The sequence below is a fragment of the Nyctibius grandis genome, chromosome 15 (assembly GCF_013368605.1).
Source record: "Nyctibius grandis isolate bNycGra1 chromosome 15, bNycGra1.pri, whole genome shotgun sequence".
Classification (NCBI taxonomy): Eukaryota; Metazoa; Chordata; class Aves; order Nyctibiiformes; family Nyctibiidae; genus Nyctibius; species Nyctibius grandis.
The window spans coordinates 12,848,945-12,874,878 of NC_090672.1; the positions used below are offsets into that span (position 1 = coordinate 12,848,945).

Consider the following 25,934-nt stretch of genomic DNA (forward strand, 5'->3'; position numbering starts at 1 on the left):
CGCAGCAGCAGCTCCCTGCCAGCCCTGCTGCCTCCTACCCCAAGGGTTCGTTCAAAAGCAATTTTGGAAAAATCCTGATAATTCTGGATCTTTCCGAGCCGCTGCCTCCCCTGCTGCCAGCTCCAGGAGCGCTCTGCTGTTTGGGGGGGTCTCGCCAACATCCCCCCCTCTCACACATCGCTTTTGGCCACGCGTGTCATGACCTGCAGGACCGGGACCCCCCGCAGCACACACACGTGTCCATTCACATGGCACTTTGTGTCTCTCTGCTGAACGTTTCCGAGCACAGTTCGCCTTCTGCACCCCGCAGCTCGCTCTGAAGCGACCCTTCCCCAGCCAGGGCTGACCTGGGGCATCCCCCAGCGCACCCACATCCATCCCACCCACCCCGGGGCAGGGAGCTGCTGGGGCAGCGGCGCTGGCCCCCCTCCCCGTCTCTCCTTCTCAGAATATTTTTGCCACCTTTTCCCGGGCTCCTCCTCCTCTGATTTTCCCAGCCGCTGCTGAACGCCACCTTGTCAGAGCCGAGCTGGTTTCCTCCATCCCTGATGGATCACAGAGGGGCTGGGATCTCAGTGGGAGCCTCAGACTCCACTGAGGAGTTTTTGGGGGGGATGCTCCTCTGGCTGGGGATCCCAGGAGGGATCCCAGCCCCATCCCAGGGGTGCAAAGGGGAAAAGCAACCGATTTCCCACCGGAGGGTCCCCGACTAAGCACCCCTCCACCGTGAGAGAGGCTACCGGTGAGCACGGAGCAGAAGGAAGAATTTATCTGACTAAAAATAGATGCAGCTTCTCGCCAATTATGCTGTGTAATTAGCATTTGTTTTCTGCTTAGCAGAAATCTGCAGGGAGTGAAGCTGAACTGGACCCCGAGTATCTTGTTTGCCCCAGCCTGGGCACGGGAGGCTCATCCCAGGGAGGGATGGGCTGCAGCGGGGTCACCACCCACCCTGTGCTGCCCCGGGCGGTGCAGATCCCCACAGCACCCAGGGCTGGGGGTGCCGGGGCAGCACAGCCCGGGTGTCCCCACGCACCCTCTGCCACCCTTCGCTCCCTGTGAGCCCATCTGCACCCAGGCCGTGAGCAACAGATGACAAGATCCACGGCGATGCTGGAAATCAGGTCAGCGATAGCCTGCAGCAGATTTTAACATTTATCATCTCGGCGAGGCTCTTCTGCAAGTCAGAGGTGCCCCAGGGCAGCCCCGCGCCAGCGGCCGCCCCCGGCCTGGCTGGCAGAGGGCTGCAAAGGTCTGGATCACCCCGCAAGTCCCCTCCTGCCAGGCAGGAGGAGGAGGGATGCAGGGCTCCATCACGCCACTGACTCAGTGCTTGTGAAAGCCGGGGACCAGCAGCTTCCCCCCCACCCCAGACACCCACACACCCTCCTGCCCACCCGGGCTCTCACCCCCCCGATGGGGTGGGCAAACCCCCCGAGGGGACACGGCTGTGCTGATTTATTCCCTCCCAAGAGGGGAGCGGGACCCCACTCCCAAGCAGAGCCCAGAGCGACGGTGCCCAGTGCCCAGCCCCAGCTCACACCAGCCCCCCCCAACGCCATCCTACGCCCACAGACCGGGTTGGTTGTCAGATCTGGGGTGGGTTGTGCTTCATAACTGGTGACACTCTGCTCCTTCCCAGATCACGCATATGTCGGTGCCTCTGTGGGGGCATCCAGGGCTGGAGAGGAGCCCCCGGCCCCAGCCCCCCCAGAGCAGCTTTGGCATCCTCAGCCGCTCCCCTCGCTGCGGCCGCACGGCCCGAGCACGGCTCGGCAGGTCCCGGGGAAGGAGGCAGGAGAAGCGGCACGGCACAGCGGGGGGAGGCTATTTTCATCAAAATTAAATTTATCCACCTTCGGTTGGTGCCACGGCGGGGGTCTCCGCTCAGCCCCGGGGCTGGAGCGGCTGCTGCGGTGTCAGTCACGAGCAATAACCACATCAAATTAATTGGATACCAGTTTCCTGCAAACACAGAGAAGCCAGGTGACATTTACCGAGCAAACTAACTGATAACAAGGTTTCTCCGACAAATCGCTTGGTTAGAGGCCAGCTGGATCTCCCAAACCCTCCCAATCCTGCTCATTACAAACAAGGTTTGTGTGTTAATCAGGGAGCTGTAATCACACCGCTACCCACCATAATTCTGAGCAAATCACAAAGCTACCAGATCTATCACAGGCTTTCACATCCTAAACACTCTCTTAAGAATTTGTTTGATATTTTATTAGCGGGCAATAACGCTCTTCGTGAAGAAGACTGATATTTCTCTTTCAAGTGACGACACGGGAGCGGAGCTGGCTCCCAGCACCATGGCTCCTCCCGTGCCCATCACCGTGGGCAAGCAGCCCTCCCGCTGCTCCAGCACACCCTCCTCCTCCTCAGCACACACGGGAGCTGCTTCCCCGCGAGAGAAACGGCTCCAGTCAAAACATCAGCCGGGCGATGCTCGTCCCCTGGCAGAGCCGCCCACGCCAGGCAGGGCGCGAGGCAGGAGCCCCCGCGCTCACCTGGGGCTTCCCATGCTCCCCGCTCTCAGGAGCGCCCAATAAATATAACATTAAGCCCCAAAATCAACGCAGCAGCTCCCGAGCGCCGGCAGCGGGGTGTGCACGGCTGGGGGCTGCGGCGGAGGTACAACAAGCCAAGCAGCGAGTCCAAGAACAGCGAGAAAAAGCACGTTCCTAAGGAAACATCCTGCATCACGCCCCTGAGTTGGGAACTAAACCAAGAATTAATTACAGGCTGGTTTTTATTTTGTGTTTTTAAAGCTGATCAGGCCTCCAGAACGGGGACCGAGGTGCTCCGAGCGTGCCCTCGGGGAAGGATGCCAGCACACGCAGGGACCCGCAGAGCACCAGGGGGCTGCACCCCCAGCAGAGCAGCCAACCCACTGCACCCTCTGTTCTGCCACCCCATCCTCCTCCTTGAGCCCAGGCTCCGTGGGAGGAGGCTCACGGCTGTGTCTGCCCAGCAGCGATGGCTCTTTGGCCCCCAATAAATCCAGCCAGTAGCCCAAGAGATGGAGTGGGCACTTCCCTGCAACCCCCTGCCCCTTCCCATCTCCCGTGCGGGGCACGGTGGTCCCAGCCCGGTACAGCTGCCCGGTGCTTGGGCCGACGTGCCCGGGCAAGGCTTCACCTCTGCCCGCCGAGGCCCCCAGCCCCTGCAGCCAGCTCCCCTCCCCGTGGGCAGAGACTGGCCCTGGGTCTGGAGGAGCGGGTGCCACAAAGAAATCGGGTCTGTGCTCTGATCTGCCCGAGAGCTCCCGCATCCCACCCCTCCTGCCTCCCACCCCCTCCCCAGCGGCCTCTCGGGGGGCCATGGCCACGGCTCTGCTCGGCCACAGCCCCCAGACAGGAGAGACCCGTGTGCGCGCTGCAGATCTGCCACCTTCCTTTTGGGCCAAGCCCTGTACGAGCTGCTCCATCACCCGAATGACACAGCTCACGATTATCTCGTTTGCTATTAATTTGGATGTCAAGAGAAACTCTGCTCATTTGCTTTTAATTAACATGGCCTCAAAATAACGGCGGGGGGCTGGCAGGGCTGTGGTGAGAGGTGTCTGCGTGAGGATTAGAGAGGCTCAACGGACAGCAACAGAGGGAAGAGGGGTTGGGGTGGAGAATTACTTATAGGACAAGAGGAGACAACTGCGAGGGAACCGCGATGCTGCCCAACGTCACCAGTGTCCCCTGCCAGCACCCACCGCCCACCCAAGGCACAGGAGGCTCCCGGATGCCCCGAGGAGGCTCAGCTGTCCCAGAAAGGACCAACACTAAAATCACCTGTTTGCAGCCAGAGATCAGGGCTGGGGACCAGCCTCCCTGCCCCGAGCAGAGCAGAGGGCAGAGCTGACGGCACGCAGCCGCCCTGACCAGCCCCACACTAGCCAAACACCCTGGGAACACGGGAGGGGAAGCCCAGGGGCTTGTGAAGTGTTCAACGTTGGACCAGCAGACACTGGACACTGAAGGCTGTCTCCAGCAAGGGCTTTCAGCCCCACTGACCATCCACAGTTCCACCTCATGTCCCCACGGGGGCCAGGACCTCCCCTGAGCCAGCAGTTGGCCAACGGCCACCCAGCCTCACTGGGGTGGTGGGCACCCAGCTGCCTCGTTTGTTATTAACATGCACATCTAACCTGCTTCCAGGGAGCCTTGCTCGTTATATGACACACAATTAAAGCCAAGGAAGGGGACGGAGCCGCCTGTTCCAGGTGGAAGGCTGTCGGGGCAGGCAGGAGGTGTTCGGGGAGCTGGCTGGCAAGGAAAGTGGCTGGCAAAGAGTGACCTGCAGCAGCAGGAGCCCTGCGGCCCATGGGTGCACGCTGTGCTGGATGGCTTCATGCCACCAGGCTACAGCTGCACCTGGTTTGGGGGAAGCAGGAGGGAAATGGCCCCTCCTGAACCTACATGATTGGGACAAGCCAAAGGGAAGATGAATGAGAATTGGGGGGTGGGGAGAAATCCCAACAAACCCCCTTTCCCTGTCCTCAGCAAGAGTGTCCCGAAATAGAAACCTCGAGTCACCACAGCTCAGTCCTTGCAACACAAACTGCACCAGCAGCATCCAGCCTACCACAAGCTCCAGACACGGAGGTGGGAATTCATCTCACCCAGCTTTATGCCTCTGTGACTGAGTTACTCATCTAGACTCCCTCAGGAATCAGAGAAGAAACAGACTTGCATCCTAAAGCATCGTCCCTCCCTTATCAAGGGACAAGGAGATCTTCCTTCCTGCTCTCCAGGTGCCCACAACAAACAGAGGAAGCAGATCCAGAGAACCTGTAGCACAACAAATACTCAGCATTTGACTGGCACAAACCTTCCATCTCCCTTCACGTCCTCAGAGGGCAAACAAAGCCGTAAAACAAGTGGCCCCAAGAGCTCTCAGGAGGTGGGTGAGAAGCTCCTACCTGGACGGGCAGCACCAATACCGGGTTCAGAAGGGGAATGGGTTTGTTTCCTTAGGCCAGCTCAGGTTTGCATGGGGAAGCTCTCAGGCAGCCTTTGATCTGCCCCTGGCTGTGCGCAGGGCTGAGCCTGACCCGCGGAAGCCAAGCTTGCAGCGAGGAGGCTCCGCGTGGGGCGGCTCAGGGTTAATTAAGCCAGCGCGGGCTGTGCCTGTTGATGAGCCAAGGGCACGAGCCCTCCAGCACGTGCATCGCAGCAGGGCGAGCAGCTCCCTCCAGCCTCCCCACCAGCGAAGCCAAGAAACGGTTCCTGCTTTAATTACCAGCTTCCTGGAGGAAAGAGCTGGCTGCAGGGGGGACACACAGCCCTCTCCTCGCTGTCGTGGCTCCGAAAGCCACCTGGCCACGTGCCCCACACACAGCTGCCACGCACGGGAGGCTGCACGGGCCAGGCAGATCCAGGCAGACCCAAGGACAGGCAGCTCTTTAAGGCTTCCCTACTCACACATCCCCCCCCAGCCGCACATTCTCCCGCAGGGGAGGGATTCGGCGCGCTCCACACCCCCACCGCCCCTCCAGCAGGAATCGTTTTGCAGAGCTGTCTTGGTGCCACGTGTCTTACAGAGAGCCAGGAAACCCAAACCCGCAGGGTGTATCCCCCCAGTAGGGGTTATAGGGCAGCCAGCGGAGCAGGAGGGTGCTCATGCCACAGCCCAGCCCCACCTGAATGATAAGGCAGCAGAGGTGGCAGAGCAGTTTAATCAAAGGTAGTCAGCCTTAATCCACCCTCCAGGCACACAGCAGAGGGGCAAGGGTTGGGTTACGGTACCTGTTCCACTGAGAAGCTAAAGAACTACCCCAACAACCTTCTCCCTTTCACAGAGCCCCCACTGCAGCCACAAGAGAGGATTCAGTCTCCTTCCCTCACCTCTCCATCTTCTTCCCCTTTGGTTTCACTCCATTTGACTCCTGTTTCCCATCCACATCCCAGATTTTTGCCAGCCCTTCGTTACTTCTATTTAGCAATTAGTGCCAGTGACCAACCCTGCCCCAGCCTGCAGCCCTGGGCACTGAGGAATGACCCAGCAACGAGACCCGTTCAGAGACCCCTGACCAGTCCCAGCTAGAAATGTTAAAGAGAAAAGCACCCTTGGTGATGACAAAAGGCAAGGCTTTGTAAGGAGTCAGCAATAAATTGTTGGGAACTGGAGAACAAACACTTAACACCCAATGCAGCTGATTTCCAGTGAACGGAGAGTTAAGAAGGAAGAGATGTGTGTGTTTACTGAGGAAGGACACTCAGGCTCCAGTCGCTGAGTTTCTATTAAGAGGAGGTTTCATGCATTACAAAGCGATTTTCCCTTCCCTCGTTTATAAGCCAATTAGATAAAGACCAAGTTAATCCCTTACTGTGTTCAGGGAGCCACAGGTAGACACCAAACACAGAGATTAGTCCGTTTGTTTAACGGCCTCCCCCCGTTTTGGCAGCTGTGGGAGCACCAGGGAAATGCCAAAGCCGGGCAGAGCAGAGCCCTGGGCTCCACGGGCTCCGCAGAGGGGCTGCACCGTCCCACCGCCGAGGTGATGCCCATCCTCCAGCTAAACCCTATCGAGGTGGCTTTAATCCAGAGTCATCTGATCTCAGGAGTTTACCTGCACTGGGAGCGAGAGGAGCGCAGAGACGCGTCAGTGCACGCGGGGGGAAGCGGCGCAGAGGGGTGTTGGGGGGGTTATTTTAAGGTGTCAGCTTTTCCCACCTCACCCCTCGGTGCCAGGCAGGCTGCTGGGCCCCGCTGACCACATTGGCATCACCAGCCCCAGCTCTCTCGCAGGGAAACCACCCAGGCCTTGCACCCACCAAAGAGCCCAGAGCCCACCGGGCAGAGGCAGCCCCCAGGTGCAGCCCCAGAGCAGCCAGAGCCTCACGTTCCTCTTGAGAAACCAGGCTGAACACAGCACAGAACCTCTACTGACCAGCTCACCCCAACCCTCTCATCATCAAACACCAACCAGAAGCACGGAGTCACCAACGTACCAGGAGAGCTTAAAACCGCAGACACTCACCTGCTCCAGCAGCGTGGCCGGGGCAGGAGGAGCCACAGTCCCTTCTGCTGAGGAAACCCCTGTTCTGCCAAGGCAACAATCCCCCGAGCACGAGCTGCTCTGCTCCCAGCAGCCCCCTCCTCTGCACAGCTGAGCCAAGTGAGGTGCTCCCAAATGAGATAAATTAGCAGCAGGAGGGGTGTGACCCAGACCTTGGGATGCACCTGGGCTGCTCCCTGGCCGGCAAAGCCAGGCCAAGGCAATCAGCAAACAAAGATGGATTTCTCTGGTGTCCTGCCCATGAGACCTAAGCGCAGCTGTCCCCTGCCCCCAGCCTGTCAGATGTGCTTACATTTGTGACAGGCTCGAGCAGAGCCTGTCCCCACGGTTTGGTGAAGCTGCTGCTTCACGCGGTTGCAATGAGAAATGGATGAAGCGTTCGGTGCCGACAGGGTCTCGCGGCACCTGGGGCGAGCTGGGCAAGGCCCCAGAGCGATTCCTCCCAGTGAGAGCTCCCCAGTTAACAGCCCTGCCCCTGCCAGCGCGGGGGGTCCTGCAGGGCTCACCCCAACTTCAACAGTTCTGGCAGAAAGGGACCAGAGGGTGTTTGTGCTCAGAGCTGAAGGCACCCACCCGTGCGCCGAGGCGGGGGGCGCAGGAGGTGGTTTTAGGGGTGGGGGGTCCCACCCCAGCACATCTGTGTGCACACCCCAGCTGTGCACAGCCAGCCCGTCCTCGTTAAGCCAGATTGAGTTTCCCGCTGCCGGGAGAGCAGGCCACCGCTGCTAATTACACGATTAATACTCCTCCCTCACAAGAGGCCACTGCCAGGGTCCCCTCCCCGTCACACCTGGGAGCTGGGAGGCGGCGTTTCAGCTGGGCCAGCGGAGCAGCTGGGCTGGCCAGCTGCGAGCCCCGAGCCCCCGCTGCCTCCCCGACAGCTCTGGGTGTCTTCACGACGACGAGGGAGGCGACAGCACCAGGGGAGGCTGCTCCCACTCGGCTGCTGCACTGGTTTCTCAAGCTGGCACCAGTGCAGTCACGGGGCTGCTTTTTAGGAGGCTCCATCTCCGCGCTGTTCCCTCGAGACGGGGGACGCAGCAGTGGCAGAAGAGGTGCTGCGTCGATGGCACCGGGAGCGAGGCAGCCTCCCGCAGCCCTGTCCCCTGCCAAAGCCACTGTCGGACACAAGCCCTAATGCTTCCTCTCCCCCTGGCCTGCCAGGCAGCCCCTCTCATCCCACACACAGCGCCAGGATCAAAGGAACACGCTTCCACCGCGACGTTTTTCCCTTCCCCGTCCCTGTCCACCCACGTAATAAACTCCCGTGTGAAAATGGCTTTGAGGCTCCCCAGGAGTCGGCACGCTCCCTCTCGGGGTTTGAAAACTGCAGCTGCTTCTGGCTTTATCTTTTAAAACATATCCAGCAGCAAGGGGTTTTTTGGGAAGCACCCTATCAGCACCAGTCCCCCTCTTCAACCCCCCCGAGGACCGGCCCGACAAAGCTCCCCAAAGGGGCCCCAGGGGAGCCACGCTCGGTGCTTCCTCCCTTCTCCCCAGCGGGGTTCAGGGCGCAGCGCTGCGGGAGGAACCAGCCCCGACTCCTGCACAGACGCTGCACGGGCACACAGGAGGGGCTGAGAGTCCTCTGTACCCAAAGCAGCACCGAGACTGAGGTGGCGGTGAGAAAAAGAGCAACAAAATCTGAAAGATAAATTTATGCAAAAGTGCTTGGCAGCATTTAAACAGACCACAGGAGTCCTGACCCCGAGCAGCCCTCTCCAATCCCAGGAAAACATCCTTTTTCCTCCCCAGGCTGGAATCTTACCCAGCCCTGGTTTTTTAAATCAACATGCCAGGAAGAACCTGCCAAATACGACCAGGAACCCAGGCCTTGGGAGGACAGGCTTTAGCCCTGCTAATTAGACAAGACTCGCTGATTGATTCGGGGATAGAAACTGTTCTGTGCTCTGCTGCTAAAGCAAAGCTTCCCACATGGCTTAACTGATGGGTGTTGGTCCCAGTGTCTGGGCACAGAGAGCTCCCCCCTGACCTGACAGGAGTGCTCCTGGTCCACTCAGGACTGCAAAAACCCCTGCCTGGGATCTGGCCACCCTGACTGATCAGTGTATGAGGACGGCCCTCCCTCCCCACTCTCCTTGATGGGAATGTCTCCTTTCCCCTGAGATGATCTTTCCTTCAGGAAGAGCTGGTCTGTACCAGGAGCCCCCTGCCCCAGTCCCTGCGGAGAGGGTCGCAGTAACACCAAGCAAATCTGGGTACCATAATGCCCCTCCATCCGAATCGTGCTCCAGCAGCAATGCAGAGCAGGTCCCACCAAGACCAGACACACCGGAGCGCCGTGTGCCCAGCACAGACGATGACCCGCACGCAGCCCCTGAGGCCGGGTCGCTGCTGCATGGCACGAAGGCAGCAGGCACACAGGAGCCACCGACACCAAAGAGGCAGAAAGCTTCTCAGGTCCTGGATGGAGCTCAGACCTCCAAGCCTCTTCCAAGCTCCGCAGCAGACTGTTGGCTCCGTCCCCTCCCTCGTGAGTCACACGCCCACCTGAAACGCGGCGTCCTCTGCCCGTCTGTCGGGCCCAGCCGGGGCTGCGTCCGGGGCTTCTGCTCCCCGGAGACGTGCAAAGTGACTGTGAGAGTACAGGCTGCAGGGACCGGGGGGAAGCTGCTCCAAAGACGATGAGGAGGGCAGTCTCTGTGCCACAGAGGTGTGGTGGGAGCCAAAGGCCAGCTCTGGAGTTTGTAACTCAGTGAAGTGCCTCAGCATCTTCTCGTAAATCACCTCCTGCAACCGCCCAAGCGCTCGAGTTAAGCTGCAGCAGACTTACAAGTGTCCCTTTGCTTACACAAATATTTTTACAATGCTTAAAAATCAACCCTGAGAAATATGCTCTAAGCATTCTCCTTGCACAGAAGCTGGTGTGCCGGCCCCCCAGAACCAGGCACAGCGGCCGGCGCTGGCCTGACCCACACAGCCTTGCTGCCCTCCCCGGGGGGCACTCGGCTGTTGTGCTCGGCAGAACCGCAGTCTTGGGCGAGGAGAGGATCCAGCGAAGAGGGGCCCTCCAGTTCCTTCTGGCGTCAGACTAATCATCCAGTTCAGCCTCCTTTTCTCTGCTAGGAACAAAACCAGGGAAGGGTCACAGACTTAAAAAAAAAAAGTAGAAACCAAGAAGACCAAATAACTACGTCACTTGGTGAATACTGGGCTCGGACACTCAGCTTTTGAGATATATGGTCATAAATGGAATAAATTTGGTTTTTCTGGTGCACAGACCTCCAAACCAGCCTTTGTGTGAGCTTCAGCATCTGCCATGGCTGGCAGGTGTTAGAGATGAAGCTCCAGCACAAACTGGGGACTCCCAGCCTGGCACTGCACAGGGCCACCCCCATGGCCTGGCCATGCCGTGCAACTGGCACTACAAGAGCAGAGAAACCCCTTTCACCTCCATCTGCATCCAGGTGTCCTAAGGAATCCATAGGAGCTGCCTCAGCATACGTAATCCCTCGCTCCTGCCAGGGGCAGCCTGCACTCCTGCTCCATCGGGACCCGCAGAGCGGGGTGGGCTTTGAGGCCTGACACACTTCACTCACCCCCGAGATACTATCTGGTATCTGTCCAGCCTGGTGCTGGTGTGGGTCTGGGGGAACCCACCACCACACTCCTGTCAGCTGTGCTGCAGAGGCAGCGTGGCCACAACACAAGCAACTCCTGCGCCCCAGGGGCCTGGCTGTGGGTTTATACCGTTTAACAGAGCAGCCACCGGCCTCTGTTATGTAAGAGCGGGGGGGCCTGACCCTCCCCTCGCTTTCTGGGGGCAGAAACCAGCTCCCTGCGGGGTATTTCTGTGCACCCTCATGTTACACCTGTAGGCGTTAGTGCTTTGCTTATCGCAGGCACCGGAAAAAGACCAAATCCCCAGTGACCTTCCCCAGCCCAGGACATGGTGCTCTGCGGAAGAAACGTGTGAAGTAACATGGCTACAGTCACCAGAAATCACCCTTTATGGAGGCAGCATCTGCCCCGATGTCACTTGAGCTCACCTTGTCACCCCGTCTGTTCCTTTAATGCCATTACCAAGATCATTACATGAGCAGATCTCTCTGGATAGGCAGCTGCTTGGGCTGCCCACACACCCACCTCTCTGGCCCAGAAGATATAACCTCCAGCGGTGAACACAGCTGCTTCCGAATATACTCCCTCGATCTAATATCAGCCTGGAATTAAGGAGGAAAACAAGTGAAAATGGACTGATCAGTCTGCTCGGTGCCTCCCCCTCGTTATCTCAGAAAGCCCCTGCACCCCCTGACGTCGGTACATCACAAACAGCTCTTGTACGGCTGCGCTGCAAAGAGGAACCTGCCTGTTTCTTTCGTTGTTTGGTTCCTGTGCCTCACTGCAAGCTGCTTGGGAGAATGAAAACTTAAAATGAAGAAACAGAGGGTCCTGGACCAAACAGCCATACCGGAGTGCAGTCCCTTTCAGAAGCAGAAATGACGTTCACTGAACCATTGCTGTCTGCCCCTTTACATCTCACAGGAGTAAGGAGGTGAGACGCTGGGCACAGACAGTTCCTGCCAGCCTGTGCCCAAGGCCTGCTCAGCCTGACCTACCCCAGGCACGGCAGGATGGACAGCCAAACCAGGACCCAGACTGGGCTTCCTCGGCACATCCGAGCGCAACCAGCCTTCACCAAGGGTCCCTCTGGGACCCAGAGGATGAACGAGCGCAGGCTTCCAGCACACACTGCAGTGCAGTGAGCCTTCCTGCAGCAAGCACCGACCCCGCTGGAATGCCTCACCTCACACCCACACTGGACGGCTCCTAAGATGCCCTCCCCATCGTCCAGGGATGTGACAGGCCAGCAAGGATTCCCAGAGGCTTAGCAGGAGGAGGTGTTCACTGGCAAGGGGAGGGCTGCTGAGGAGATGGGCTGCTTTTCCATTTTGCCCTGTCTCTACGCCAGAACTGCAACCCTGCTTTGATGAACCCTGGCAGCAGAGCCAGGAGAGACCTGAAAGTGGCCTAGTGCTTTCATCCTTTGAACAGACCCAAATGCCTTCTCCCCCAGGTAGGCACCTTCAAATGCAACGCAGGAAAATGTAACAAGCAGCCAAGCTCCTTCACAGGCCTTCCCCTGCAACAGCTCATCACTGTCTGATGAGAGATGGACTGGACTTGTTAGAAACCTGAGGGCAGGGTAAGTCTGCCTTCCCTCGAGAGGAGATATTCCAATAAATACACGAGCTCTCCCACTGAACCAACAGAAGCTGCTCCATCACCTGCACCCTGTAAACAGATCACATGCCGTGATCACGTGTAGGTCTCCGCTGAGGAGTTCCTGTGCATCAGCAAAATGCTCACAGATAAAGATGCCCAAAACAAATGACTCCTCCTCAGCCCAGGACTCTGCCCGCCTTTCTACTTCTTGGGATCTTCTTCACCCCCTTTGCTCAAAGCTGGCAAAACCCTTCAGCCTACACTGACGTACAAAAGCACTATGTCCCCTGGCCCCAGAGAGGTGCTGGGAGTGCCAAAACCAGATGGATGTGAAGGCAGATCTCTGCAGCGTCGCAAGGCAATTTAGCTTGAGGCAGGGGCTCGTAGATCCCTCCTCAAACGGTGGGGAACTACTGGAGCGTTTTATCGACTTGTCCCAGAGCAGCAGAATGCCCCACGGACTCTGCTGCAACAACCTTCACTGTACACTTGGTGAAACAGAAGCTGTGTCCCAGGCCTGTGCTGACAGGGACTCCCCCCGGCACTGCAGGCAGGTGCAGGCTGCAGCCTCGGGGCTCACAGCACTCCAGGATCATCCATGGTCTTTACAGCTGTGACACTGTGATGTTCCCAAAGCATCAGCTTTTCTGGTCACTAATCAGCTGAGAAATGGGACTCTGCCCGCCACGGGAAACTGTAAATTGAGGGAGGGGAACAAAGCGACAGAGAGGGCTGCGAAGAGCTTGGGAACACGGCAAGCTCAACAGGATACGGGATGAAAAGGGAGAAGCTGGCATTGCCCATCCTTGTACCCATCCCTTCCTTCCTCCGCTCCAGCAGTTGTGTGATGCAGCAACAGATGGAGCAGCGCACCACTCGTCTGCTGCGTATCCTTTCCCTAGGCAAGAGCTTGGCTCATCCTGCCTGTGCGCCTGATGGGCTGGCTGTGCCGTGGTAATTATGCAGCTAAAGCAGGTAAAAACATCCCCTAAAAGCAAACAGAGACAAGACACAAGCACATCCTTGGCTCTATCGCTTCTTGGCAGCAGCTGCAAGGCAAGTGACTGACGCACCTTTCCCACTGCCCTACCTCACGAGACCAAAGGCAAAGCTGCCAAGGAGGACAACGGGAGTGGTTTACACCCCAGGCCGTATCTGTGCTCTGGGCACTGCTTTCCAATACCAAAATCAAAAGGAGTGATGTTGAGACTCTACCAAATCCATGGTTTACAGCCCTCCTCGTCTGAAACTGAGCTTGGAGCTGTCACCAAACCTCATCAAACCCATCCTCATGCAAGTGCCCAGTTCCTCCCTTCCTCTTCTGATACACTCTCCTGTGACATGAGCCCTCCTGAGCTCACCAGCAAAACTAGACTGGTGTGTCTTATCAGCAAGGCAGGACAGCATGTGGTCAGAGTGGGGCAAGGAGAGCACCAACGGAAATCCCAAGAGCTACAGAAAGTGTTGCTGGGTGTTTACTGGATGTTTTTGTCCCCCTGAAGTGTTATCGTTCAGCTCTCCAGTACTGCGCCACACTAGCAGAAGAGTCTTAGGTGCTATCCCAAGCAAGCAGATCCCAGGTTCTTGGACAACTTTGAGAAGCAGCATTCGACTTCTACATTCCCTCAAAGTTTTCTTCTTTTTTAGAAACTTCCTTTCTCAAAAACACTGCTACGCCGTGACATTTGAGACCAGCTGCTGTGCCCCACCTCAAAGGCAGAGTGTCTCTCTCCACTTAAAAAGCAGTATGTGACCTTCCCAGCTGGAAAAGCTTCACAGCATACGATGATCACGCTAATAAAGTGGGTTAATGCATCCCCAGTGGCTGCCCTTGAAGCATTTGCTACTCCCATTGCTGTTCTACTTCTGGAGAGTCTCGCCCGTAGCTCGAGCAGCTCCCCAGCACCCCTCCGTCCTGCCGCTCCCACCAGACCCCTCGGGTGGAGGCTCTGCCTGCTACTGCTGGGATCGCAGCTCCACAACTGCTTGGCAATTCTGCAGGCTCGAGAATGAGAAATAGTTACATAAGGGGTGGTTTGTTTGGGAGATTTTTTTCCCTTCTCTCTATAATTGGACAGTTTCATAACCGAACTGACAAATAACTTTGATCACTCTTCAGGATAAGAGATTACGTGATGTATTTTATAACCAGGGAAGGAGGTTGTTCAATAGAGTCCCTACTGGGAGACCAAGGTAGCAAGAGTCACATCTACAAACTGTTTTTCTAGGGAAGAAAAACCCTAACCACATTCTGCTGGTAACAGAAGCTAATGCTTGATTAGGTGGCAAGTTACTGGCCAGTCCTCACTCCTAACGCAGTGCTGAGAGACAGCTTAACCCAGCGCATTAACCGAGGCTAATCAATAAGATGGATAACTGTCCCGTAATAATCCTCACAGATTGTTTCTATTTTCAGAGGGGACTAGTGCTGGCATTAGGGCCTGGAATTGTTGCTTTCCCTGTTTTATGAGGGGCAGTGGTGATCCCTGTGCACAGAGGAAGCTTGCAGTGGGGGGTACATCTGAAGGGAGTCCGAGTTTCAGGGTATCGGGGACTGATTTCCCTGCTGGGCAGCAGGAGCGGTGCACACAGAGGGGAGAGGTGATGGCTTATTTCTCAGTTCTCCTAAGGAGAAGTGTTTAATATTTCACATGAAGTGAGCTGCAGAAATTCACAGCTCTGGGCAGGCCTACTTCTGTCCTTCTTGGTGGGCTGGAGCAACATCAGGCTGTCCCATCAGCCGCATCCTGAGCCAGCAGGAACCAGCTGGGCAAGGTGCCAGCGGGAGCTAAAAGGATCAAGTGAGCTGGAGGCTGGTGTGCAGCCAACCAGGAACCTGAACCAGCGAGAGCAGAAGAATCAGCCCCAGTGCCACCCTTGTCAGCTGGAGAGTGTTAAAAGCTTCCGTTTCCCCGCTGTGCCTGGGGATCCTGGGTGGGAGCAGGCTTGGAGCGTGGGCAAACGCTGGAGAGGGGGTCTGACCTCTGCCAGGAGGAGGCAAGGGCAGTCGCTCTCAGGAGGGCTTGGTGTTGTTCCAGTGCCACTCACTCCGAATGCTTTGCTTCTCATTCCGGGCTGACAGCTCCTGCCTACCTCAGTCCCTGTCTGGGCAGCTCCAAAGGACCAACTCTCTGCAGAACCTCAGAATCTCACAATCTGGCTGGGCAGAGAGATCACCCCCAGGCAAGCAAAAGTCTCCCAGATCGACCTTGCACTTACACGTGGAATAAGGACTAAGTGAGATATAAATACTCGTAGGTGGTAATGAACTTCCTTCTGCTTTCTCTGAAAGATCACTTCTCTCCCCTGCACCACAGCCACAGTCCCTTTGGCAGCGTGGCCACATTACGGGCTGAACGTCAATCAAACCCTTTCTGACAACTGCCTAGACACTGCTGCGTGCCCGAGAAGCACGCAGACCCCACACAGACTGGCCAGCCATACCTCCAGGAAAGCAGGAGGTTTAAGTTCCCACAACAGTTGCACAGCACTACACATGGTGCAGCACAGAGCTGCCTTTGTAGAAGCCACAAATACAGCCTCAAATGTACGGGCAGCTGAGCTCTCCTAGGAGCATTATGCTTCCAGGGCTACCAGAACTTACAAACGAAGAGCTAATGGTCCAGAAGTCTTTACAACACTGGGGAAGCCATAAGCACATCACCCCGCAGGTCTGCAAGCCTGTTCTGGGGACACACCGTAGCAAAAAGGCCAGATCAGCCATCCGTGGCAGGATTCCACACAGCCTTCTACTTCCTAACTCCAGCTTTACGTGCTCAAGAGCTGAAGCTTCCAGCGCTGCCCTGTGCCAAGATCTGTGACAGTTACCAGAGGAACTGCGACAGGGAGAAGTCCCATGGAAAGGTTTAAGTGGCCTTATCTCCTGCCATCCCTCTGCCTCTACAGGAAGCACACTCCCTTTTGGATTTTTCATCTCTCTGTAAGAAAAGTGACAACAATTCATTCCATCATTTTAAATAAAGGTCCTAGTTAGAGAACTGGAAGAGTCTCAGAACACAGACAAATACTGGTGATAGTTGGAAATGAAATGAGGGTGATGAAAAGCTCCAAGACACCCTTCTGTTTCCAACGAGAATGCTCTTCCCCTTTCCTGTGAACATGCCGAGCTGCAGAGCTAGCTCAGAGCTCTGCGGAGGCATCTGTCCCTTGCTGGAAGAGGAAGAGATTACATAAGATCTATCAGCCTACTCCCGTCTGGCAGGTAGTGGGGTATGAGATCAGAAACTCCCGTTCTGCTACGGACACTTCAAGGTTTGCTTTGCTCTAAGGCGGTAGATTTTTGTCTGCTTTATAACTATAATAAACACTACAGTACCAACGAGAAGCTCCTGCGTGCAGAGACTGCGTAACAGCCCTCAGCAGGATCACCTCAGTGCTGCTCTGAGAGCTGCAGAGCCAAGGTGGCCAGCCGCCCGGCCAGCACGGCGGTGCAGCGCGGGGACCAGCGCGTTCCAGGGCAGTGTCACACCCACGGACATCCGAACGGGCCCTGCTCCCTGTCGCTGGGTCGGGCCTGCCTGAGCCACTAACAGCAGGGTGACCCCGGGAGAAGGGAAGCACTTGCCAGGCTAGAAGTCCCAGAGGCTTTACCCTTCGCCAGACCCTTCCCTCAAGCCCTGCTGCGATTTAACGAGGCTGAAGCTGAGCCTTGGTGGCAGCTGCGGCTCACGGACGGTGATCCAGTGCTGTCACCTACCGGCTGGCTGCCGCCCCAGAGCCTGCAGTAGCAGGGAAAGGCCCAGAGGAGCAGCACTGCAGTCTGTGCTAGGCTCAAAGCGCCCAGGAAAGCTGCACTTCCAGCTCCTGTGTATTAACATCAGCATCACAGAAGTTGCCTGCAGAGAGCAACCAAGAAATCAGTCAGGCCGGCTCTGCAGTGAGGGCTGCATCAGAAGAACAAGTGAGGAGGAAGGAAGGATCAGGTAACTACCACGTAACCAACAACACAACAGGCTGAGGAGAACAGGCCAGCAACAAGGGTGCCCACTGCAGAACCGCCAGGCAGACTGCGGCTCTGAAACATGGCCATAGGCTTGGCACGCACAGCCCCTGCACTGCCTGCTCCCCTGCCTCAGCTCCCCTGCTCCCGTACCTGACGGATGGGCTCCGGGATCCGGTACCTGCAGCAGGACTTGACCAGACGCACGGCTGTCTCCAGGCACACTCTGTGACCCACGGAGATGTAAAGCGGCTTAGAGCTGTTGTTGTAGCTGCGCAGGACCTGGGCATTCAGAAACAAGAAAGATCAAATATTTAAGAGGCTTATTTTAACAAACACAGAGTGGCAGATGAACTATAAGCTAGCCAGTTGCCCTCAGAAGGTGGGATGGTGGCTCTGTATTTAGTAACTCCCAGCCTTCCCGATCCTCTACTCCTGAGTATCTCCTTACAGGGACTGTCAGCCCTTTTGGAGCCCTGTGGCCCTTCCCCTAATGCCTCACACCGCTCTGGGAAGCGGTGAGACTTGCTACTGCAGACCACGTTGAAGGAACACGAAGTTTCCAGGAAGCTTCCCCCCATCTGCCTGTTTCCTGTGCAGCACTCTCCTGTGTCACATGCTCCCATATTTCATCCTGGTGAGCTGCTACAGAATTGGCACCTCTCCTTGACTGGGGTTAGTGAACGGGGGTGCTGGATGGCACCGTCAGATGCCATAGCCATGGATGCGAATATACCCAGCACCTGAACTGTCAACTCTTTCTATAAATATCTGAGCTCACAGGAAAGGCAAAGCAGCGTTCCTGGTCGCCTGTTCACACTGCATCTTCCTGAACTAATATCACTCAGTCCCACTACAGAGACAACATCCTCCAGTGCTCCCAGCTACACAAAGCTGGAAGACCTGATGGCCAAGCAAAAAGGGAACTCCTCGCAGCTTACCATGCCCAGGACTCGCCCCGAAGTGCCTGTCAGTGGGAACGCATCTCCTTCGCTCTGCAGGGAACGGATCTAGAGATAAACACACACAAGGTCAGTGGGTTAGAAAGTACTTGTATGCAGCTGTCCCAGTTCTCTTGGGATACTAAAGAGTGGAAATAAATTCCCAGCCTGGCCTAACCTGCTGTCTGTGCAGCTCATCCCTGACCAAGCCATCCACCTGCAGGAGGTTCTTGGCCACTCCAATGCATGGTAGATCTGTCAGGACCCCGAGGTGACAGGCCACACCAAATCCTGCCAACAACGAGTCACTGTAACTGCAGGACACCAGAGAACAGGAATCTCAAGCGGCAGCACGGGGACCCTGGAGAGCAGGGCTCACCAGGCAAGTCCTACCTCTGGGATGGAGCAGGCCATTCCCATCTACAAGAAGCACCTGAAAAAGCCAAAAAAGAATTGTTATTTGCTGTGCACTGAGAGCCACTCCTATAAGCAAACAGTGATGCTGGCCCTGCGAGGAAGGAGAAGCCACTCTCAGTTCTTTTACTTCTCTCTACAAGGGTTTTCCTGCAGTGCTATCTACCCCTGGCTCTAAATGATCAGCAGCACGAGCTGCGAGTGGCTGGCAGCGCTCTGCACCGGTGCTGCACGCAGAACAGCACTCCCGTTGCCAAGGGAGGCCTGGCTGTTCTTGGCTCAGCAGCCCTGGGCCCGGAGGAAACGCCAACAGATGCTTCAACACAACTTTGACACTGCACTTTCTGCCTCGCCAGGGGAAAAGAGCCAGACAGTGCGGTCTCAGGAGAGGGAGGAACACTTTTCAGCAGTACTCTGCGCCCTCATGGCATCTCAAGTCAGGACAAAGAAACACGCCACACCTGAGGTTTGAGCCTGGGCTCCTCCTGCTGAAGTCTCTGAACAGCTTCCACCAGGAAAGGGACCTCTCGGAAGGCCAAGAACCCCGCCACGTACGGGGCGCTCACAGCCACCATCCGGCAATCCTCGTACAGCACCTGGGAGCAGGGGACAGTGCACAGACCGTGACCTCCAGGACTTGGCTGGTTGATTCCTGACTGCTTCAGAGGCAGCTCCTCTGGTTTACGTCCCTTACTCTCATCTTTTTTAAAGTACTCTTCTGGACCTCTCCCACAAAGCCAAGGCCATTGGGTTGTGTCATTCTGTCACTCAGTTAGAGAAAGGGGTGGATAATGGACAGAAGAGGGCTGGACACCGCCTCCTGTACCCTGCTCGAGAGTGAAGTCCTGGAAACAAAATTAGGGCAGCTATTCAGATACACAGCGGGGACCTCGAAGTTCACCCGGGCAGAGCAGTATCAAAGGGTGTCTGCCTGCGAGCTGGGATAGGCCAAAAGAAACCCCGTAAGACAGGACAAAAAAACGATCGTGCAAGAATCAAGGCAGGATTTGAAATCCAGTTCATAAAAATCCCAGTGGCTAATATCAAACTTTATTTCTCTGCTTGTTATAGGTTTTATAGTTAAAGATAATTTTTATATCATTTTGAAAGCTGGGAAAAAGACCAAAAATCTTTATTAATTGAAGTAAAATGACTGTGGGATGTGGGATGCACGGCGGTTTTGAGAAGGCTTTTATGATGTTACATCCCATATCATTAGCTGATTCCCAGCAAGAATTCAAAGAAGACAGCTGCTGTTTGAGCGCTACAAATGCTTTAATTTCCTCTCTTGATCTGAATAACAACAGTCCTTTTTGTCTCCTTCTGGGTGGCGGCTGAGACTGATTATTTTCAATATACACCTAAACCAGTTACGGATTTCTGTGCCTGACCACGGACTCTACCTCATGATGGTATTTTTTGATTTACCAACTATCCCTTCACGCCTTGTAAGCTCCCAGTAATCCTACGAGCCACTCACGCGTAGGAGCAGTTTGCATCGCCTCTTCCTAAACTTATATCTAAATCCTCACACGCGTTTTCTTTCCTCTGTTTATCTTTCTTGTGGACGTACGGTTGGCGGCTTCGTTGACCACACACGTGATAACTTACTGACGTCCTGCGAGGCAGAGGGGCAGCAGATAATGGCCTTTGGGTAAGTTTTCTATAAGAACCCTCGTGTTATTGAACACCTGGACACAACCCTGAGGAGAGAAGTTGTCCGCTTGCCGTTACCTCAAGAGCCGGGTAGCTGAGCACGACCAGGGACGCGCAGGCGCTGGCGTCATCGCCTTTGATGTAAGATAAGTCCACACCTCCCACTCTCTCCAGTCCTGTAAAACTTGAATCTTTCTGCCACTCCTCGGTGTCCTCCTCGACCAGGCCGGCTTTTAACTGTGCCTGCTCTCTGCCGAAACACCCGTGGTGACAACGGTGCCCCTTCCTCCGAGGCCCCAGGCCTCGCCCAGCACCGAGGCCCTGCTTCAGCACCACTCACCGGGGTCGGGCTGTGCCCCGAGGCCGGCAGCCACAGGAGGAGCCCCGGGGGGCTCTCCTCGAGGGGCCCCAGAGCGTGTGGGGACAGGGGAAGCCCCCCGCTTGCTCTGCAATAGGAGCCGGGGCTGAGCGGGGCGGGGGGCGAAGGGGAGGGAAGGAGGCCCCGCCGCGGCCGGCCCGGCGCAGAGGGGGCAGAACGGGGGAGCCCCGCCGGGCCGGGCCCACCCGCCACACCAGGCCCAGCCGCGCACGGCTGCCATGGCCACCGCCCCCCCCCGCGCATGCGCAGGCCGCGCCGTTACCGTTCCCAGTGGCGGAGCGTGGCTGCCGGCGGCCCCGCGGCCCGCCCGGCCATGGCGCCGCGCCGGAAGCCCGTGCGGGCCCGACGGCGCCGCCGGGAACGCGGGCGGAGCGCGGCCGTTCCGGGCGCGGCGGGGAACGAGGCGGGAGCGGCAGTGGGAGGAGAACGAACTTTATTGGGGAACACGGGCGGGGCGGGGGGAGCCGGCGGCCCGCGAGAGGGGCCCGGCCTCGGGGGTAACGCGGCAGCGGAGGGCCCTGCCGCCGCGGGAGGGGAAGGCAGCGAGGGAGCAGCGTCCCTCGGTGTTTTCCCAACTTGGTCCCGGTGCTGCAGCGATGCGGAAAACAGTCCTCGGTACCGGAGCAGCAAGAAAGGAGCAGCGGGAGAAGGAGCCGTGACAGCTGAGGGTCCAGAGAAATGCAGAGGGCAAAAAAAACCCAAACCCTTCCCATCTTCTTTAAAAAAATCCTTCATCTTCATCAGGGGGCTTTGGGGTTTTGGTCTTTGTATGATGACTACAAGAGTCTCTGTACATGCAGCCTTCTGCTTCTCCACCATCCTTCTGATGCATGAAAGCATCTCATCTTCACATCATACTTTTGGTACTGAAGTTAGTAAAAAAAACACAAAAAACCCCACAAAAAAACAACAAACACCCAAACCAAACAACAAACTCCCCAATGTTCCAGAATCTCACCAACACCAGGTGGTTGTGGCACTAAAATTCCCTGTAGAGGAGGAAGGTCAGGCAGAGCAGGTGGTCCTAGCTTTCCCTACGCTCTCTTTTGAAGAGAGCGGCTGCTTTCCACGTAGCAGTAGCGTGAGAGAGAAGAATCTCATCTGGGAACATCTCTTGCAGCTCCGTAGCTAACTCAGAGTCTTTTGCATCAAGGAAAGGAATGAGAGATTCCTTCAGGCTGGAAAACAAAGAGCAAAAGTAGCATTAATAGATGGTGTACAGCAAACTACAAATGCCACAGTGTTTTGTGTGGTAGGAATGGACCAACGTTAAGTATACAGAGTTTTAATAATAAGAAGGATTAAACAGCCAGTCAGATTTATAGAGAGGCTAAAGAACCCAGAAATGGGATGCAGCAGGTCAGAATTAAGCTGTCTGGGCCAAGCTGTGCGTGTGGAAAGCTGAGTGCGCTCATCTGAGTGACTGCAGAAGTGCTTGGTATATTCCAGCAGCTCCTGGTATATTCCAGCAGTGTTCCCAAAACAGCTTGTGTAAGATGGAGAAGAGTCACACACGCCAGGAAGAGGCAGCGTGTCTTAGAACTCGCTGCATGTTCTTAATGCTGACGGTTGTGCTTTGTGTCCCGCAGGGCAGGCGCTTCCCAAGTGAACCGTCCCCATCACATGCATTGGCAGAGGCAGAGAAGCTTAAGTTAATAACAACTCTGTTACCTCCATGTGGGTCTGAATTCATCCACAGCATGGACACGTCTCAGCTTCAAGATGATCATTTCGTGGAGCTCCTGCAGGAAGGTTTCCAGCCGTGAGTGGACAAGGAAGGTGTTGAGGAGCTTGGCAATCTCTGGACTGAGCTCAGCTTTGTAGACTGTGCTGACATCTACAAAAGGATCCTAAAAATGCAGTGAGGGGGAAAAAAACAACCAACCATATACATCTGAGCAACTTCATTTGGAGAAGAGGAAACAGATGATGAGACACTGAAGTTACCAGTGTACCGTACCCTTTTGAGGCGGAGAAGCTGCTCAGATTTGTGGGTAGAGAGAAATTGCCACAGGGATATGTTGTGCTTTAGGTGGCATCGTCTGAGGGCCTGAAAGAAAAACACATATATGGAGTGAACTGGGGTGTAAGGGATGTGTTTAGGAACCTGTGCACACCCTGCCCTGCCCATACTGGTCACAACTGGAGAGGAACACAAGCGCAGAGAGTTCAGCAGGGAGTTCACTGAGTCCTTTTCACCTGGGCATAGAAGCCCATCTCTCTCTCCCTCTTCCCCGTTTTGCCTATCAGTAAAGGGCCTCTTTTCACACAGCATTAGGAGATAAAACCTTCCCCTGTCACCAGTTTTGAGATGTAAAGGGATGTTTTCAATCCTGCTCAGCACCAGGCAAGCCCCTGTCACTGAAAGCTGACTCACAACTGAAAGTTCTCCCTTTTCTCAGTTTTAGCGTTGTAACTAATTATGCTGACACTCAACTGAGAGTTCTCCTTCCTGGTGCTAACAGAAGAGCTTGGATCTGCAGAGAAGAGTTTGACCTTCTGCACATCCTGCACCTGACCTTTCTGTGGGGTTTTGCAAGAACCTGCTGAGCATCACAAGCCAGTAGATGCTCCCACCTTGCAAACAGTGGTTGCAGGGGAAGGGAAAATTGTTTCCCCTCTGCTGTTGAATATGGTGGGGAGGGAATTCTACCACATACCTTTTCAAGCTGAACTTTTGCTGGGCTTGGAAATCAGACTGGCTGGATTTAGTATAAACTAGTGCAGATTTTATGCTGTAAGAATAAGAGCTTTGCTCTCAGGACCCACCTGCAGTACATGAGGGTTTGTCTGATCACTCATCTGCAGAACATTTTCAATGTAGTCAGTCAGAAGCATTTCAGCATTCTCTCCAGCCATGGCCAGGAACCCCAAGGTAATTTCAGTGATGGACAGAGCATCACAGACATCACTGTAAGACTGTAGTTCCCCACTGATCATGTTCATCACGGAACTGGGGAGAGTGGTCTGAAAACCATGAAGTCAAAGCAGTTGCTAATATTAGTTTAGAGCCATTCCTTATTGCTGCTCAAGTTGCTAAAGTAATGGAAGGTGGCAGAACCCCAGATTTAGGAAACTGAAAATGCTTTAACTACATCCCTTTCCTTTGTAAACCCTGAAAAAAGGAGGCCAGTTTGTACATATCCAAGGCATGCTGAAAGATGAGCAGACAAGCCTTCAGCTGAACAAGGCAAGTGACAGAAGACAAACCTAACATTTCTTGGGATGTCAGGGGTCACATGCCTGCCCTGTTTCCTAACCAATGCAGAAACCCACCTGATCCAGCTTATTCCTGACATCATTAAACAGCTGTTCATAATTCCGATCATGTCTGTACACAAGGGTAGGTATTCCCTGTCAGGAGAGAAACCCAGGGTTGTAAAGCTTTGGTAACATTGCTAACCCTGCTGCAGTGCATGCCTGGCTGCAGCAAACACTGCAGGGCTCCAACATCAGCCAAGCTGTCTGCAGAAAGCATAGCCAGCTGCCTTCTCCTACCGTTAGGGTGATGAGTGGTTTCCCCTGCAGGAACTTGCTGATGACTTGCTGCTGGATCCTCTCCAGATCAAAGTCCTGCAACGTCTCCCCTCCCTTCTCCATGCTGTACTGGCAGTTGGACAAGATCAGAGGAATCAGGTCTCTGTCAACCTCGTAACTGATCAAGTGCAGGTCAGCCACTTCTGACGGACTGATCAAGTACCTGCAGAAGGGAAAACAGTCTCCATTTAGAGCAAGAAGCCTTTATGAAGCAGGGAAAGCTGATTGTGTGGTAGCAGGTAACATAACCAGCCAAAAAAATTGTCTAGCTGGAATAGCAACATACCTATCATCTTCCTTGATGTGTTTGTTCACTGAGTGGATGAAGTCATTGTGCAGACTAATGAGATAACTGGCTAAGGCTGTGGAGCAGAGGCCCAGCCCTTGTCGACGTGGCAGAAGGACCTCAAGCTCGCTGTCCAGGGTCAGGTCAGCATCACAGTAGCCTTTAGGAAGCTTAATTTCCCCTGAAATAAAAGGCAGAGAAGACTGCTTGAGGTGGCCCAGAGCCAGCCCACGATGAGCAAGCCTCCCCTGAGCAGACCCAGGTCAGGACCAAGTACACAACCTGAACAAAGCAGCACTCTCTGCATTACTTATAAGCACTAAAGGGAGCAAGTTCGGGTGAGAATACTACAAGAAGGAAACAAATTCTTCCATTGGCACCTAGATCTTAAACCTTTAATGGCCAGGGTCAGTTCTGAGGATATGTCTCAGCATCACTGATGGGAGGAATCTGAACTGTCCAAGGGCAGGGGCAGAGGAGCATTCGGTGTCTGACAGCTGGCAAGCTCTTGGTTCCATCCCTCCCAAAGCAACGCTGGGGAAGAAGGGTACTTACCATTGGTGTCCAGTGAGCTTCTCAGCTTGTTCCAAACAGACAGAAACACATTCACTCTCCTCTGTAACAGGTCCCTCATCACATCTGAGGAGTGACACAAAGATAAACCCTTGAAACACCTTTTATTGGCACACCATGAAACTCCATCATATATGAATTTTCAAAGCACACCACTGAACTCTTGGCAACTACTCCAACAGATCAAGAGAGACTAAATAGACATTAAACAGCTTTCTAATGTTATCAGATTGAGTCATTTGCTCTGTTTATATTCCTCCATATTATCTGCTACTGGCCCAGGCTTGGTCTGATTCAGCATGACTTAAGTACTTCTCCATAAGTACTTCAAAACATAAGCAGTTGTACTTAAATACAATTGAAGGAGCTGCCACAAAATGTCTGTGTGCTGCTGGAAGGGAAGGACATCTATTCCACCTCTTAGGCAGGCCCTGCTCTAGGTTAGAGCTTAAAAATTCAACATACCCACTGCTGCGTTCAGGGATTTATCTTGCCTGTCTCTGAGCAGAGTCCCCACCCCTTGTGAACAATCTTCCCGTGCTTAATTCTCTTTAAAGCCACCTGATAACTTTTCCAAGCGTAACTCCAGGGTTAAGGTTTCCAATTTGGATGGGAGTTAAAAGGAAAATATAAAGGCTTAAGATTGCAAGCTCAAGAGAAGTTTTCACCTTCATTTTCAACTGGGCTATCCAGTGCTTTTTGTTTCACTAGTTACAGTTTTGGCAGAGGCTTCTCACCTGAGAGGGGTTCCTTGAGGAAGTCTCTGATTGAGCAGTGCTTGACATCAGCGGTGTTCTGAAATCGCCTCACCAAGTCTCTCTGCAGAGCCAGAATCTCTGGTAAGAATTTAACCAGCCTCAGTTCTGTTTCCTGGAAGGGGAAACGGGGCCCATGAGTAAAGTTGCCCTTGGACAAACCAGTTTTGAATACTTTTCTGGAATTAACTTTTTAAATGTTTAAAAGAAAAAATATTTTACATGTGC

At 55.0% G+C, this 25,934-nt stretch overlaps 2 protein-coding genes across 7 annotated transcripts in view; both read right to left on the reverse strand.

Annotated features, from left to right (window-relative positions):
* Positions 1-1,826: 1,826 nt before the first annotated feature.
* On the reverse strand, positions 1,827-20,899 carry ENDOV (endonuclease V). 5 transcript variants are annotated; one of them, XM_068413588.1, is made up of 9 exons: positions 20,818-20,899; positions 20,255-20,426; positions 18,982-19,116; positions 18,500-18,539; positions 18,285-18,397; positions 18,107-18,175; positions 17,319-17,447; positions 11,126-11,202; positions 8,662-10,098 (listed from the first exon to the last, which is right to left on the reverse strand). In XM_068413588.1, exons 1-9 carry the CDS (start codon positions 20,868-20,870, stop codon positions 10,071-10,073), a joined length of 816 nt encoding a protein of 271 aa, XP_068269689.1. In that variant the 5' UTR covers positions 20,871-20,899; the 3' UTR covers positions 8,662-10,070. The 5 variants fall into 5 exon arrangements, with proteins under 5 accessions (XP_068269690.1, XP_068269689.1, XP_068269688.1 ...); XM_068413587.1 differs by having other exon boundaries at positions 8,662-10,101; XM_068413586.1 differs by having other exon boundaries at positions 11,029-11,202.
* Positions 20,900-20,971: 72 nt separating this feature from the next.
* RNF213 (ring finger protein 213) overlaps positions 20,972-25,934 on the reverse strand; it is a 51,612-nt gene continuing 46,649 nt past the window's right edge. For both annotated transcript variants that reach the window (XM_068413002.1, XM_068413001.1), the window contains exons 61-69: positions 25,689-25,821; positions 24,934-25,017; positions 24,379-24,559; positions 24,054-24,255; positions 23,832-23,909; positions 23,325-23,522; positions 22,516-22,605; positions 22,227-22,405; positions 20,972-21,733 (exon numbers count right to left, since the gene is read on the reverse strand). In XM_068413002.1, coding sequence (XP_068269103.1) covers positions 21,580-21,733; positions 22,227-22,405; positions 22,516-22,605; positions 23,325-23,522; positions 23,832-23,909; positions 24,054-24,255; positions 24,379-24,559; positions 24,934-25,017; positions 25,689-25,821 — 1,299 coding nt within the window. In that variant the 3' untranslated portion in view covers positions 20,972-21,579. The remainder of the gene's footprint in view (positions 21,734-22,226; positions 22,406-22,515; positions 22,606-23,324; positions 23,523-23,831; positions 23,910-24,053; positions 24,256-24,378; positions 24,560-24,933; positions 25,018-25,688; positions 25,822-25,934) is intronic.

What these genes read in the sequence shown, in the direction of transcription:
- ENDOV (XM_068413586.1), bottom strand. Translation starts at nt 20,870, where the DNA reads ATGGCCGGGCGGGCCGCGGGGCCGCCGGCAGCCACGCTCCGCCACTGG. An exon ending in ACGCTCCGCCACTGGGAACG is followed by an intron (nt 20,427 to 20,817) that starts GTAACGGCGCGG and finishes GTGTTTCGGCAG; the next exon opens with AGAGCAGGCACAGTTAAAAG. An exon ending in CGGGGCGAGTCCTGGGCATG is followed by an intron (nt 17,448 to 18,106) that starts GTAAGCTGCGAG and finishes CTGAATGCCCAG; the next exon opens with GTCCTGCGCAGCTACAACAA.